We start from the raw sequence: 14,837 nt of genomic DNA on the forward strand, positions 1-14,837 counted from the left end.
CAAAGATTTAGTGTTTCCAGCTTCTCGAATACAGCAGGTTATTTATAACGTGGATTTATTACAAAAAAAAAACCCTTCTTGACTTAGTCTTGGTGAGGGACAAAAAAGAGCTTTCACAACATTCTTCCATATTTTGAGTCCTAAATTTCGAGAGCTTTTGTTTGATATTCAGTGAACAAACAGTAGAAAACACAGTTTTTTCCCTTTGGAAGTAAATACTGCGTTACAGATGAGACAAACAAGTGATGAAGGAAACGTTTAATGTTACCACAAAAAGAAAGTATTTTTGCCTCACTCTTTGTAACGTGACTAAATTCTTCTTTTGTGTGCTTGTGTGTGTTTGTGGACACACACCGTCTCAGGATGACTCCTGAATTTAAAACCTTCGCTGTAAAAGTAAACATGCGCTCTGCCGTCGAGCTGACAGACTAAACCAGGAGCTGGCTTCCGCTTTCAAAATAACAGGGGGGACATTACATTTAAGCTAAAATAAAAAGTAACAATGATAATAATAAAAAAAAAACAAAAACAAAGATGTCAACCATTCTCATCGGAGTGTCGGTGACGCTTCTTGGCACGGCTACGGATGCGCACGAAGGTTCATCTATCCACAACCATTTTTTACTGACAGCTTGGGAGCGAGGATTTTATTCTGAAGACAGACAGGAAGTGTGTAGCCGCTGGATTTGATGAGCTGCTTTATTCTGATCGGGCTGCGGGGGGGCTGGAGGGGTGGCTCAGCATCCCGACCTGCCGGACCGTGATCCGGCTTCATTGAAGGAAACGCCGCGCTGGGAGCGAGCGGAGGATGCTGGACCGGCAGGATGTCCTGTCTCCACCTCAGAGGGATGCTCCTCACTCTGTGTTTGGCTCCGACCGTGAGTACTTTACTTTGACTTCATGTGCCTGTAAAAAAAAAAAAAAAAAAATTCAATAAAATAAATACAGAAATAGATAAATATGATCATTGGTACTTTTAAAACTTGCAGCTCTGAGTTTTTCAGAAAAAATGAACTGCGGCTGATTTTGACAAAGAAATCACCTTTTTGTGGAAATTTCCTTGTGATTATGGTTGTGTGTTTTTTTTCCCGCCCTTTACATTTATCGATGTGCTCATCCTGTGTCTGTCCATGTGCACCTCTTCGTCCAGCAGTGTGTGTCCTCATAGTGGTCCAAACTGCTGTCTCTCGTCAGCATTTCAGCTGACTGATCTCTTCCTGAAGAAATTCAGGTTATAATAAATGAATGGGAGTGAGTGTGTAGACTGTGTGTGTTATCAATAGTCCAGCCCATGTGGCATTTATGGCAACAGACTGATTTTGAGATAAATGCCACAGTCTGTCCAGTTGTGTGTGTGTGTGTGTGGCATACATACTTACATGACCTTTATGTAAAGGTTCAGCATCTTTCACATTAAATCAAAATCAGTTTGGAACAGATTCATATTGGCTAAAAGGACAACGTGTGCATGCAGAATGACACACAGATGTGTGTCTGTGCCTCTGTGTGTTGTACACTGTGTGCCTGGGTTTTGAGTGCATTTTTCCACACACACACACACACACACAAAGAATGGGTTCAGGTTTACACTCTGGTTCCATGCCAGACGTCCTGCAGATTATTATGTAATGAGCTAGAATCAGTATGTCAAGCAGAAGGAAATGCCAAAGCAAATATTGTCAAACTCTCCTGTTTGTTCCCGAGTCACAGCAATTTATGAAGTTAACCTTTGACCTTTTTGATATGAGATATTGTCACTTCATCGTTTCATCCTGTCAAACATTGATCTTACATTGTGTCATAATGGGCAAACAAATTCTTCAATTAGGACTAATTTTTTTTTTGAGGTCACAGTGACCTTTGACCCCTGACTAGCATATCCTAATCAGTTCATCCCAGAGTTAAAGTCAAAATTCATGCTAATGAGATTCCCTCGACGTCACCACTTTTGACCACCACAGTCTTTTAGTATGACAACACATTGTATTCCAGTTTATAGTTGGAGGGTTGAGTGTGTCTGTGTGTGTCTGTGTGAATAGTAGATGCTGCAGGTAAAAGATATAGAGCGTGTATGAACTGAGGTCTAAAACTTTTGTAAAACATTAAATGTATCTTTCAGTTATACATGACCTCCGGGCAGGGTGACCTTGCTCCCTCCTCTCCCTTTCGTGGCGTCTTTTTCTGGCCCCTCGCCTGAGACTGACTTTCCTTGGGAGACCCTACCAGGAGCACATGGCTCCCAACATCACAGCTCCCAGGTTCACTGGGGCACATAAACCTCTCCAGCACGATAAGGTGATGGCTTCCAGAGATACTGCAGAGAATAATAATGAACTACAGGGACTCACACACACACACACACACACACACACACAGGAACAATTCAGCAAACGAGACCAGTAGTTTTGCTCAGGTCTCTAGTGAATTGTATTTCAATATAACCAGCAACTCACTCATCTGAAGTAAATTTACTCCATTAACAGGCAGCAGACAGACTGCAGACAGACAAATTGTGTTTCTAGTAAACTAAAGACTGAAAAGTGGAAAATGGCTTGCTAAATGAAACATTAGCGGCACGTAACAAATGTGATTTAACAAGAATTAACATGACTGTGTTCAAAGCTCAACCTGCTCATATCTCTCATTGTCACGATTTTTGTCCAATGACTGAACAGAAAGACGGACCATGTGCCTCCACTGTACAAAAGCAAAGAGAGGATATCCTGGATATGAGCGTGACCATCTATGTTGGTGATGTCATTTGGAGCCATTGTCTGTTTTATACTTGACTTACTTGAATGTACATCAGTGTAATGAGAGCTAACTAAATTGCAGAAATCTTTTTTTTTTTTTTTTTTTTCCATTTAAAAGTTGTGTAAATGACTAGATTTAACAGTAGACCTCTAGCATCTTCCTTAGGTCTCCATTTGGCCGTTCTCAGTCAACAAAGTGTGAGTCTGGATGAGTGAAAGTGGGCACCGAACAAGAGCCAACAACAACAACAAAAAGATCTAACCACAATCAGCGATAGCTAGCTTTTCCTTGGGGTCAAAGTGCGTTTCCCAGAATGCCATTTGAATGTTTCTGTGGTATCAACACTTCAGAAACAAACTGTGTTTGTGCTCTCCTTCTGTTTGACTGAACATGTTTCATATTTTCTATACTGTGCCGGAGTACCATGGCTGCTGTGTGAAAGTACATCTTGTTCGCTGTTTAAAGTAGAAAGCAACATCTGCAAAGTGAGCCCGATCCGATGCCCCCTGTCTGGGTAGTTAGTGGATAATGGGCTTCGTTTCTACAGCCGACCACCCTGGCAGAGTGAAGGGTACTTTGGCTTTACCCCCCGCCCCCCTCTCTTAAATTCAGTGGTGTCTCACTTTATCCCATCATGCAGCTGAAACGCACATCGCGCGCCCTCGGGGCTCGTAACCACCTTGACTCTCACTTTTTACCTCAGCCCCCTGCCTTTCAAGGCTTTGCTCACTCCCCTCCAACTGCTCAATTCTTATGCAGAATAAAATACCCCCGCAGCAGCATCTCCTTAGCATATAAACAGGGAAGCCTTGTGTGGTACATGACCCCCCCCCCCCTCCCCTCCTTACAGTCTAGTCTGTCATGGTAACATGAGTGCATGTATCGTTCTGCTTTGAATATAACAAAAGTGACTTACAACAACAACAAAGTACACATTTTCTTTCCCATGCATCCCTCGTCTGCCTTTGAACAAAAAGTAATTGCTGGGTGAGTTGCACCTCTCATTAGAGTATTAAAACTGCATTAGGAGCCAGAAGGATGAGTAGTGATTTACTCAGGTCGTTTCCAACACCATCCATTCATCTTAAGATCTTTGAATATTGTCCGAAGAAAATCATGAAAATGGTGGGAAGCATTGTTCTGCCCAACAATCAGGGAGAATTCTGCTCCAACCGGCTTTCTGTATTATGTTTATTCTGTACATGTTTGGCTTGATATTCAGCACAAACACAATCGTCGGCTTGCCTCTCAGAGTGTCACGTCTGTGCGCGTGAGTGTTCAAACCAGTTTCAGCATCTCTACCTTTTCTCAGATAAATTTCCAGCTGCATCGCTTCCAGTCTAGTTATCTCGAAGGCAGACTGTTTTTCATCTCTGCGCATGACTGATGCCTGGAAATATTTCTCAGCATGTTCCATCAAAGATCCTTGTTTTAATGGCAAACAAATCCCCTCATCATTATTTTCTTTCACTGTATTGTTGTTGTTTTTTTTGTTTTGTTTTTTTCATGGTCCCTGGAACAGCCCTGAAAGTTAAATCAAGAATTTGCTTTCGCTAAGATTAAATCAGCGCACTGCATGATGATAGTAAGAAGTCATGTCTATGCAAGGCCGCGCTCAGTCATGTCATTTCATGAAATGGCTCCTGGTGGGTTCGCAGCAGTGCAGATGCTGCTGTTCCCCCCTCACAGAAACGCATATATCTTCTTAATGAGATTGTTGTTACCTCACATGCAGTTCGTCCCATCGGATGACGCTGACGAGTGATGTAAGTCGGTGCTCTCCAGAGGGAGCGCTTGTGGTCTCAGAAGAATTCAGCCTCAGAAGTTTCGTTTCATTAAGAGTTCACTTGCATCACAAAGAGACTTGTTTCCCCCTCTGGTCTTTCCAAATGAGATAGAACGGAGCTGAAACAAGGACAAGTGTGTTTATCAGTAACACAAATCCTTTTACTACCAGCTGCAAAGCACAACCACTGCTGTCATCACTTTGTGTCACTTGATCTGCTGGAATCTACATCCATTTTATAGACCATTTTATTTACATCCACACGCCACGACCAGTAAGATACCTTTACAGGTGTGTAGCTCCCTCCCATGAGTGTATTTGTTTTATAAGATGAGCGTCTCCTGAAACGAAAGGCCCGAGCCTTAAAATAACCCGGCATGGGGAAAAACAAAATGTATTCTAACCTTCTCAAATGTTTGAGTGATTTTGGAATTGGTTGGATGTCATGATTACATGCTGAGCTGCAAGTTGCTCATTTTCCTTTTTTTTCTGCTTTGCACTCCCCGCTCATTCTTTTTGATATACACATATACACACCCTGCTCACGTTCATTTCGGCACTGTAATGTGCTTCACACTTTCTTGCTTTTATCAAATATCTTCAAAGCTCATGCAGAGAAATTACTTGTACTTGAATCAGGCAGAAAAATTTTTACTTTTTTCCTTCTTGTCTATATTAAATTCTCCGCCAGAATAACATTTTTACAGTTTGACCCAACGACATCATTATTTAAAGTCATTACACAATAAACAGTAAACATATTAAATGATAGCACATACTACACAATGTCGAAAACTGGACTGGCTGAAAAGAGCAGATGAATATTCCAACCACAACTCCACGCAGGCCATTTCATCAGGAAACTCAACGTTGAGATATTTTGTCGAGCCTGAGAAAAGAAGATCCGGCCTGCTGGTCTGACCTTTCAGATCGGAGCACTTAAATTCAGTGGTAGCATCAAATGAAAAGTAAATGCCACTTGAATTATACCCATGGTGGTTTAGCCCATCCAAAACAGACACCCCACTCAGCACCAGCTGTCTCAAGTACACAGATAAAAAACACTACACATAAAAAGAAATATATTAAATTAACAGCAGCAACAACTACAACAAAAATGAAAATAATAATAATAATGGTGAGTATTTTTTTTATCGGAAACTGAATGCAATAAGAGGGAAATACATAATTACTTCAGCTGGTGTCTGCTATACTTGTTAAATGTAGGATGAGTGAGCAGTAGCAAGAAAATGTAACACACGGATAGCACATGAAGCTAACCTGAGAGTCTAACACCAGACCACAAAGCTGTGGTATTTACCCTCTCACTGCCCAGGGGGGTTTTTTATTTACTACCGCCTCAGAGTCATGACTTGCCTCATCCATCCAACCTCTCTTCACATTTACCTCACGCCAACCCTCTGACAAAAAAAAAAAAAAAGAAGTTCTTATTTGCTTCAGTCTGAAACAAATGTCAGGTTGAAGTCCAACCTAAATCCAGTTACTCTATTTTTATCTGACATTGAAGAACAGAGGGACGAAGGGCAGACGTAGACAAGTTGAGGCAGTCGTCTGTCTCCTGAGAGACAAACTCATTCAATCGAGTTTTGGAGCTTCTGTCGTCTGTACACTACGGTGAGAGATTATTTTGTGTAATGCCAACAACTGAAATAGATTCATTTTGTCAAGAAGGGTTGGATCTTAGCCCTTCCTGCTGACGACACAGCTCCTTCGTAAACGCTCCTTTTTTCGATAAAATGCAGGCATACGTTGTCATGTAATCACAGACAGAGTGGCCATAAAATCCCCTGACTCTACGTCTGTTAATCTGACATCGCTCATCCTTTCCTTCTGTTCTTCCATCCCTTTGTCCTTCCTTCCCACCTTTAGGCTTTATCGACCCTGCATCCTGAATGTGAGTACATATTTCAGCTGGAGAAAGAAGAGCGCCACTGTCTCCAGCACGTTGCAGCACAAGCCAACAGAAGCCACGAGGGTTTGTTGTTTTTTTTTTTTTTCCCCCCCAAATGTTCACATAAAGAACAAGAGTGTAGGGTGGGATCGAGCATCATCAGTTGTCAGACGGATTCTTGATGGCATCTCAGCTGCTGAATGAGCTGACACACACTGGGTGATCTATCACGCTGATGCATCTGCAGAGGAGGCCATTAAGGATAGTTGTATAAGGATTTATGTATGTAATGTATCTCAAGACAAAGGTCTTGCTTGGAGATCTAGAGTACTCTCTCACTCTTGTCTTAATATAGTTGGCACACAGGCGAGTGCTACTGCTTTGAAAAATGTTGTGCGTATCAGGCACGATACACCCCATTTACCCCTGCTGCATCTCCATGAGTGTATTTTTAAACTACACGCATATCTGGTGCCAATGTATGCGGTAGCTTATAAATTTTGTTTGTATCAAGTATTTTACTTTTTCTTTTCTTTTTTTTGGTCCAAAATAAATGAATAAATAAATGAATAAATAAATCTTTCTACTACCAACTCCCCCCCCCCCCCCCCCCCCCGAAAAGGTTGCAGGCCCTTCTGGGATGCAGTTATCTGCTGGCCTCATGCAGTCGTTGGAGAAATGGTCGCCAGAGTTTGTCCCGAAGTCTTCTCCCGCTTCAAAAACATCACAGGTGAAGATGGAAGACCACAAAGATACACATGAGAGCAGCACGCCCACTAGTGAAGCGATATGAAGCTGTATTGAAGAAAAGGGGTAGAGAAGATAGATGTTTATACGGCTGACTGGGTTGGATTCGTGACCTTTTCGTCTTTCTGCTCAGGCACAGTGAGCCGTAACTGCACCAGTGAGGGCTGGTCCAGGCCTTTCCCACCGCACCACATCGCCTGCAGCGTGGATGATGACATTCCCGAGGTGAGACTTGCCGGGGCCGGGCAGACGCAGAGGTCAGATCGGGCAGTTGGTGAGGTCAGGTCAGGTGAGGTGAAACTCAGAGGAATGGGGGAGGAGATGCAACTCGGTCAGAAATGTGAAAACCAAACAGGCTAAAAATGAAGTGCCCGATATCTTATTAGGGTTAAACTGCTCAAAATGAAATTGCATCTTTCCAGGCAGTAGAGGTCCAGATAGATAGGCTTGCCGGTTCGCTGCCTCCTCTTTATAGGCTATATATTTAAACATAAGTGCAGATAATGTAAAAATACTTGTGGAATGCAGTATGTGAATCGAGTGTCAGCCATTAGGATGATGAGTGAAACAATTAGAATGGTGCTTAAGAGAAAACCATTTCAAGTCTCGTCCCGAGTTTCTTTCACATGCAGTAATGATGAGTCATGTAATTAGAAGTTTTCATGTAATCATAATTAAGTAAATGTTTCATATGTTTTTTCTTTGTTGGCTCAGTAGTGCAGTCTTACAGCCATTAGACTGCACCTCAAAATATGCAAAAAGCTCTCTCGCAGTTATTCCGTCGTCGTGCCTTCAGCACAGCTAGTCTGCAATTTAGTCTCATTTTGAGACATTACATTCATTTTGAAGCCTGACAGCTTTTTTTTGAAAAGCTCTAACGCCTTTTCATACAAAATGTTCTTTCTCTTCTTGCTTTCAGACAGAAGAGTCCTACTTTGTCACAGTGAAACTTATATACACCATCGGCTACAGCGTATCTCTGGTGGTGCTGGTCGTTGCCGTTTTGATTCTGTTGCTATTCAGGTAGCTAAAATAAATGCAGGCTGAATTTGAGTCTACTTTCATCCGTCATCGTGAACTTAAGCTCTCAGCCACTTGGTAGCACGCTAATCTAGTGTTAAGTTTGCTTCATATTTAAGACACGGACAGTCCTCAGATCTAAGTAAGATAAGTAAGTAAGATGATAATCCACATTTCCCAAACTGTAGAATTATCTCAAGTCTGATGGTTTCTTCTCTTTCATTTTGGAGCCATTCACACAGAGCAGCCGAGAGGAAAATATCAGACTTCAGATAATTTTACAATTTGGAAATGTGGATTATCATCTTATCATCATCACTGCCGTGTAAAATAAATAAAGAGATGTAAAATAGATCATCACTTTCCCTCCTGTCACATCTTGTGTTCTACCCTGATATTGTTTGTCTGTTATGTTCTGTCGCATTAAATTTAATGAGGTTAATAGAGCTGAGGGCGTATGGGGACACAAATCCTCTTTAATAAAATCTTCTTTTTTCCCGTGTTATTTTCTAAAAACTAGTCTAATCTGGAATCTCTCACCATCAACTGTTTCTCTTTTCCATTATTATATTTTTAAAGTTTGGTTTCCTTTTTCCTTTTTGCTTTCAAATGTTTTGTCTCAAAACTCAAATCTTTGCCCTTTTTTTTTTTTTTTTTTTTAAATCAACAGGAGGCTGCGTTGTGCCAGGAACTTTATTCACATCCAGCTCTTCATGACGTTCATCTTAAAAGCCCTGGCAGTGTTCATAAAGGACGCTGCTCTGTTCTCGAATGACGACATCAACCACTGCACCTTTTCAACAGTGAGAAGTTATACCTAAAGACAGATTCCTCCGTCCTTTGCACATTGTTTGCATTTCTCCTTTCTCATGCTAATTCCTTTTTAAGATGAATTCTCTGTCCTTGTCTTTCCTGTTTTGTTTTTATGTCTTTTTTTATGTCTAGTTTTCTTGCAAGAGCTCTGTGGTCTTCTGTCACTACTGTGTAATGGCAAATTTTTTCTGGCTCCTGGTGGAGGCGCTCTACCTAAACTCCCTGCTTCTGTCCTCCTTCTGTCACAGCCGTCGATGCCTGTGGGGTTTCAGCCTGCTGGGATGGGGTGAGAAACCAATGACATGCAAATTCACTTACATTCGTTATGCTGAGCTGCAGACGAAATGAGTTTGGTTCCAGCGTCCGTTGAGGAAAAACTTAAAATAAACTATGCTATCTATCTGTCTTTATTGGTTGTGGACGCAAAGTGTTAGAGAATTACAGAAAAACCACTCTGGGCTTTTATAACATCCCAAAATCAATATGCTTAAAAGCTTTTAGTACAAGATGCCCGACATGCTTAGGGGTGCAGAGATCTGAGTGGTAGCCGTCCACATACAAATCATGATTATTTTTCTGTGCCATTGGGCAGGTGTACCTGTGCTCTTCATCATCCTGTGGATTGGATCCAGAGTGTATTTTGAGGACACAGAGTTTGTATAAACTTCCATTATCACCTCCATCTCCACAAGCCCATTTATCTCTTATATACATTTTCAGGACACTACAGATGTTTCAGTGTCATTGCAATTCAAAGTAAGTGCGACAGTTGAAGCCCCAGTAGCAGCATTGTTTTTGGATGTACAAATATGCTTATTTTATGTTATTAAACTTTAAATGCATGTATACAATCATGCATGTTTGTTTTACTCTCCAGATGAACTCATTGTCCATCACCTTGGCACAAAACTTGCACACAATTAAAACGGACCTTTTAAAATGTCTGTCCACGCAGATGTTGGGACATCAACGAGGACTCGCCCTATTGGTGGATCATCAAGGGACCGATCGTTGTGTCTATAGCGGTTAGTGTCCCCATTGTGCTCTAGGGAACGACTAAAAATGTTATTTTGTGTACATTAATAGAAACCACCACATCATGGCCAATTAGACACTTGGCTAGTTGTGTTACCATGACATTCAGTCATTTTATTATTGTCAATAAGATTTGGCATGAAACCTGTCAAGGCTCTACCCCATTAAGGCTGAATAATATCGTTGTTGTTGTTTTACATTCAAAATTTTTGTGTCAACAGGTCAATTTTTTGCTCTTCACGAACATCATCCGAATCCTCATACAGAAGCTCAATCCTCGGCTGATCCAGTTCAATAACTCCTCTCAGTACAGGTAATCCTTTGACAGTTGGAGGGACGACATGACTCTGCAGCGATACAGAGTCTACAGAGTCTCCTTCTTCAGTCAGCACTGCATTTCATACATAGAAAGACTTGTCCTGACGCATTTCCTGACACAGTTTTGCCTGAACGATTTGTTTATTCCGACCTGCCAAGCATTTTCAGCCTGATGAGCAGATTTTTATAATGTCCTCTCACTCCCTCTTTTCCTTCTCTGCTCCGATAAGCAGACACTTTGATGCTGGAAAAGACACAGCGCAGTGAGCAATGTATAACTCCCTCAGTCGCCACTGAACCACAAACTACTCAGTCTGACCACGTCTACCTTTCAATGCCCCGAGGGGCTCATCAGAATTTCTAATTGAAACGGGCGCACTAATTGCCAGAAACTATTCAGCTGCTTCACAGATGTCTGGAGCTTTTAAGAGACAAACCAAAAAGAAAGTTAACTTGTAGCCCAAATGGCATTACCTCTGCGCTCGCATTTTAATATCCTGACTTTGGATCGTGAGCCTGCTTCTACTGTTCCACTTGGGAACACAAACAGAAGAGTATCCTCGTCATGATGGACATCTGTACGCCCGATGCTATTCAGGGCAGCAATCAGATAAGAGATGCAATAAATGGCTGCTTCAAGTAGCTTCACCTCCTGAATCTTGTTTCTTTGCTTGTGTGCCACAGACGCCTGACGAAGTCAACCCTCCTCCTCATCCCTTTGTTTGGCACTCACTACGTGTTCTTCAATTTTCTGCCCGACTACTTCAGCATTAGCCTGCGCCTTTGTCTCGAGCTCTGCCTGGGATCCTTCCAGGTACACGCGTGGACTGTACGGTATAAGCATTCAGTAAACAGACGGCAATTTTCTTCTTTACGTGCTTAAATACCCTGAAAACACATCCAAAGTGTAATCAATTTTCAAGAGCGCCCCATTTATTATAGGATTATGACCATGAGAGTAAATCCAATCAAGACAAACGTGTCCAATTTAGACAAAATCCTGAAGAAATTCTTGTTTTCGCATTGCTTGTCTGGATTTGAAAGTCAATAGAATTTTCTTCTCTTTGCTGCGGATAACTAATGCAAAAAGGTTGTACTTCGGCACAGTGTTGGTCTGATTTCCATGCAAACTTCATTATGCTAACATCCTCAGCATGAATGTTTTCCACAGTCACCCTCTCAGTTTAACTTTTCAAACCTAAAGAAAAGCTGACAGAACAATCATGAGCTTTTTTTTGGACAGCTGTTAGTTTGGCTAAAATAGGATTTTATTTTTTTTTAACATCAGTTATATTCCTGAAAAATCAGTTCCAGCCCATTTATGTGTGTTATTGCTTTTTTTTTTTTTTTTACTAAAGAAAGTGAAACGGCCAAGATCAGTTTTATTCTGCAGGTTTTGGCGTGCCGCTGAAAGAAATGGCAGCAGAGTGTGTTCTTAGCAGAGATTACAGAGATATAAATACAGGCCATTATTTTTCTGCAGACGTGTCAGCCAAATTTAATAGGCTTTCCTGACCTGTTTTCAACCATCTGTCTCCACACAAAGAGCTTTTTAATAATGTGGGGTTTTGCCTAGATATTAATGATTGAAAATATCTCCCTTGCAGGGCTTCCTTGTGGCAATTCTCTACTGTTTTCTCAATCAGGAGGTCAGTATGAGGCACACAAAGTGAACAAATAACGAAAATAATTATACAGTTAATTGTTAATTCTGAATTTTTATTGTTCTGGTGCCACAAGAAATTCAGGATTTCTCATACTTTCAAGATTGAGCTGTCAACTAAAATTACTTCTTTGCAAGGCGAACAAGTGCTTTATTATTTGTTTTAGGTTGAATTTAAATTTTTAAGACAGATAATGAAGCATTTGGCAAAATCTCTTTTCATGGCGAAAGCAGTAAAGAGATCTGCAGGAAATCCAGTTGTGGTCACCTCGACCACAACCAGCTTAGAAATAGTTTGGCTCTCAACTTCTCTTAGAACGATTTAACATTATTTTGAAATGTTTACCTCTTTGGGTTTACTTAATCCTTACTCTCATCTATAGATGCATTTAAGTGCACAAATAAAAAAAAAGGAGACAGTTAATGTTCTGCAAAGCCTGAAATATGTAGTTTACGAGCTGTGACAGTGTCATCTTACTGTGCAAACTGTCAAATTCTCTGTTTGTTGTGTGTATCTGTTTGTGTTCGGCAGGTCCAGAAGGAGGTCCACATGCAGTGGATGAGGTGGCAGGAGAGGAGCTATGGTGTGGTGCCCCCTGCGGCGAAGGGCAGCCAGATGGACACGCCCTTCTAGAGTTTGCTGATGTGCTTTGTCACGACTGTTTCTGCGTGCGTTGTCTTCACCAACGGGCTGTAAAGTGTGCGTAAGGCCGGTGATCGCCAACCATATACCGACAAATCTTGAATCTGTACGTTCTCATTCCAAACTCGACGACAAACTGTTTCGGTGGCTGCACTCCTCCAGCCAGAACAAGGAAATTGAGGTGCACTTTCCAATCATTGTGAAATCACCCACGACACAAAACGGATCAAAACAGCTCCTGCCAATTTCAAATGCATTTCTCCAAAGGCCATCCATAGTTTTGACAAATTTGGAAAGAGGAGCTTTTAGATGTGCCCGGAAGCCTCACTGGTTAAACTGAAGAATGAGTTCACCTCAAAAATCACGAACGGTCAGTTAGAAATGATTCACTGAATGCTGCTTCCATCCAACAAAAGCACATATTATCTTTACTCAAAAAAATTTTGTTGATGAACAACATCCAGGACGGTAAATTTATTCCATTTATCATTTCTCTTTTAGGCTGTTCGAATGTAGACTTTTGTTGTCTGAGCCTGCAAAGTGACACACAAATGGTTCATCACTTAGATGACCCACAGAATAATTAAAATTGACTGTTATGCCACATAATTCATTTTACATTATTCCTGTTATCTCAAGACTGTGATCACGTGATGTCAGCTTGTTTGCATTCTTGTCAACTTTGGCTGTCGACGCTTTGGATAATAAATAAATTCATAGTGAGGATGGAGGTAAAAATGAACCATTTCTATCGATGCTGGTGTTGCGTAGTACAGTTTAATCCACTTTTATCACTGCATCTATCTGGGTGGTGTATAGTTTTTGGTTGGAATGAGTTTTGGAAACTCATTGTCAAAAGCCACTGGAGTGTATACTTTAGAGCCGACACAATGTGTTGTGTGTGTTGTGTCATGTCATGCAGACGAGTGAGCTAATATAAAAGAAATGATTGCTTTAGCTGTTAGAAAGCCTGACAAAAAGTTTTGATAGCTGTATTGATTTACCATTTGGCATATTGTACAGTGCTTTAAACTGCATGGTAATATAAAACTGGAACCAACTGCTCGTTTTATCTTAGATCTCCTAACGTGAGGCAGTCAGATCAGCTTTTGTAATATCTATATGTTAGAACTCTGTCAGCTCGATGCAAAATACTTTCTGTCAAAGGGGCGTTTCTTTGATGTAAATGAAATATTTGCCTTAAACTGAATGGGTAAGTGAGAAATCACTTTTCTCTCTGTAGTATTTGTGTATCGCTGCTTTTCTTGTGCCTCTTCCTGTGAAGTTTTAATGTGTTGTTAAAAAAAAAGAAGTCATTGTCACTTCAGCTGATTCTGGAATTCTGTTCATTCATAAAACAGTGAAGGGGAAAACAATGTTCATACATAAAATTTTGAAAAAAAAATCAGCATTTAATAAAAAAGAGGTTCTTTAATGTTTTTTTTTATTTTTTTTTTTGCTCTATAAAGAAAGTTAATAAACTTGACTCTTTAAAGGACTTTTAAGTAATTTATCTTTTTTGCAAAGACTAACCAAAGTCTAATCTGATTAAGTAAACACATAATTGGAAAAAAGCTATTTAAAGCTTAAATCGATATACAGTTTATGTTAAACTGGAGGAGAGATGAAATTAAAAACATGAGAGGCCATCCGAAGATTACAGGAGCTTCTATCTACAATAAACTATTTGTGATTGTGATTCATGAAAACTTACCAATGAGTCAAACCAAATGTGGTCACAGATGGCGAGCCATTCAAAGCGCTACAGTGCATGAAAGCTTCAATTCATTTTGAACAAATCTGAAATATTCAATCAGCGAGAACGATTTGAAGACAGGACTGGGTGATAGTTCAAGATTTACGAAAAAGTCAGATTTCAGTTGGGATGATTGCCTTTAAATTACAAAATGACGACAAAGTGATTTCTACTGATATTTCTACGTTTAACTCGGAAGAACATTTTTCTCCAACAGTGCAAATTACGTTGACATATTTTACCTTTATCAAGCAAAAATATACCATGTTTCATTTCTGATTAGATGCCATTTTATTGTGCAGCTGGATGGCCAAAGAGTTTCCAAACAGAGACAACTGGTCCTGAATGTATTCAGCACTGACGTGGATTGCTCCATACCATTTGGCCTTG

At 40.6% G+C, this 14,837-nt stretch overlaps 1 protein-coding gene across 1 annotated transcript; it reads left to right on the top strand.

Annotated features, from left to right (window-relative positions):
* Positions 1–11: 11 nt before the first annotated feature.
* On the top strand, positions 12–14,109 carry ghrhrl (growth hormone releasing hormone receptor, like). The gene is made up of 13 exons (XM_029499786.1): positions 12–878; positions 6,431–6,536; positions 7,075–7,182; positions 7,333–7,424; positions 8,119–8,222; positions 8,890–9,022; positions 9,165–9,318; positions 9,625–9,685; positions 9,988–10,057; positions 10,289–10,380; positions 11,070–11,199; positions 11,993–12,034; positions 12,581–14,109. The coding sequence occupies exons 1-13, from the start codon at positions 825–827 to the stop codon at positions 12,680–12,682; spliced, it is 1,248 nt and encodes a 415-aa protein (XP_029355646.1). The 5' UTR covers positions 12–824; the 3' UTR covers positions 12,683–14,109.
* The last annotated feature ends 728 nt before the right edge of the window (positions 14,110–14,837 follow it).

Source organism: Echeneis naucrates, chromosome 4 (genome assembly GCF_900963305.1).
Source record: "Echeneis naucrates chromosome 4, fEcheNa1.1, whole genome shotgun sequence".
Lineage (NCBI taxonomy): Eukaryota > Metazoa > Chordata > Actinopteri > Carangiformes > Echeneidae > Echeneis > Echeneis naucrates.

Bases quoted from the DNA above. Each gene is read 5' to 3' on its own strand.
- ghrhrl (XM_029499786.1), top strand. From the start codon at position 825: ATGTCCTGTCTCCACCTCAGAGGGATGCTCCTCACTCTGTGTTTGGCT. The intron at 6,537-7,074 runs GTTTGTTGTTTT...CCCCCCGAAAAG, and splicing joins AGCCAACAGAAGCCACGAGG to GTTGCAGGCCCTTCTGGGAT. The intron at 7,183-7,332 runs GTGAAGATGGAA...CTTTCTGCTCAG, and splicing joins CCGCTTCAAAAACATCACAG to GCACAGTGAGCCGTAACTGC.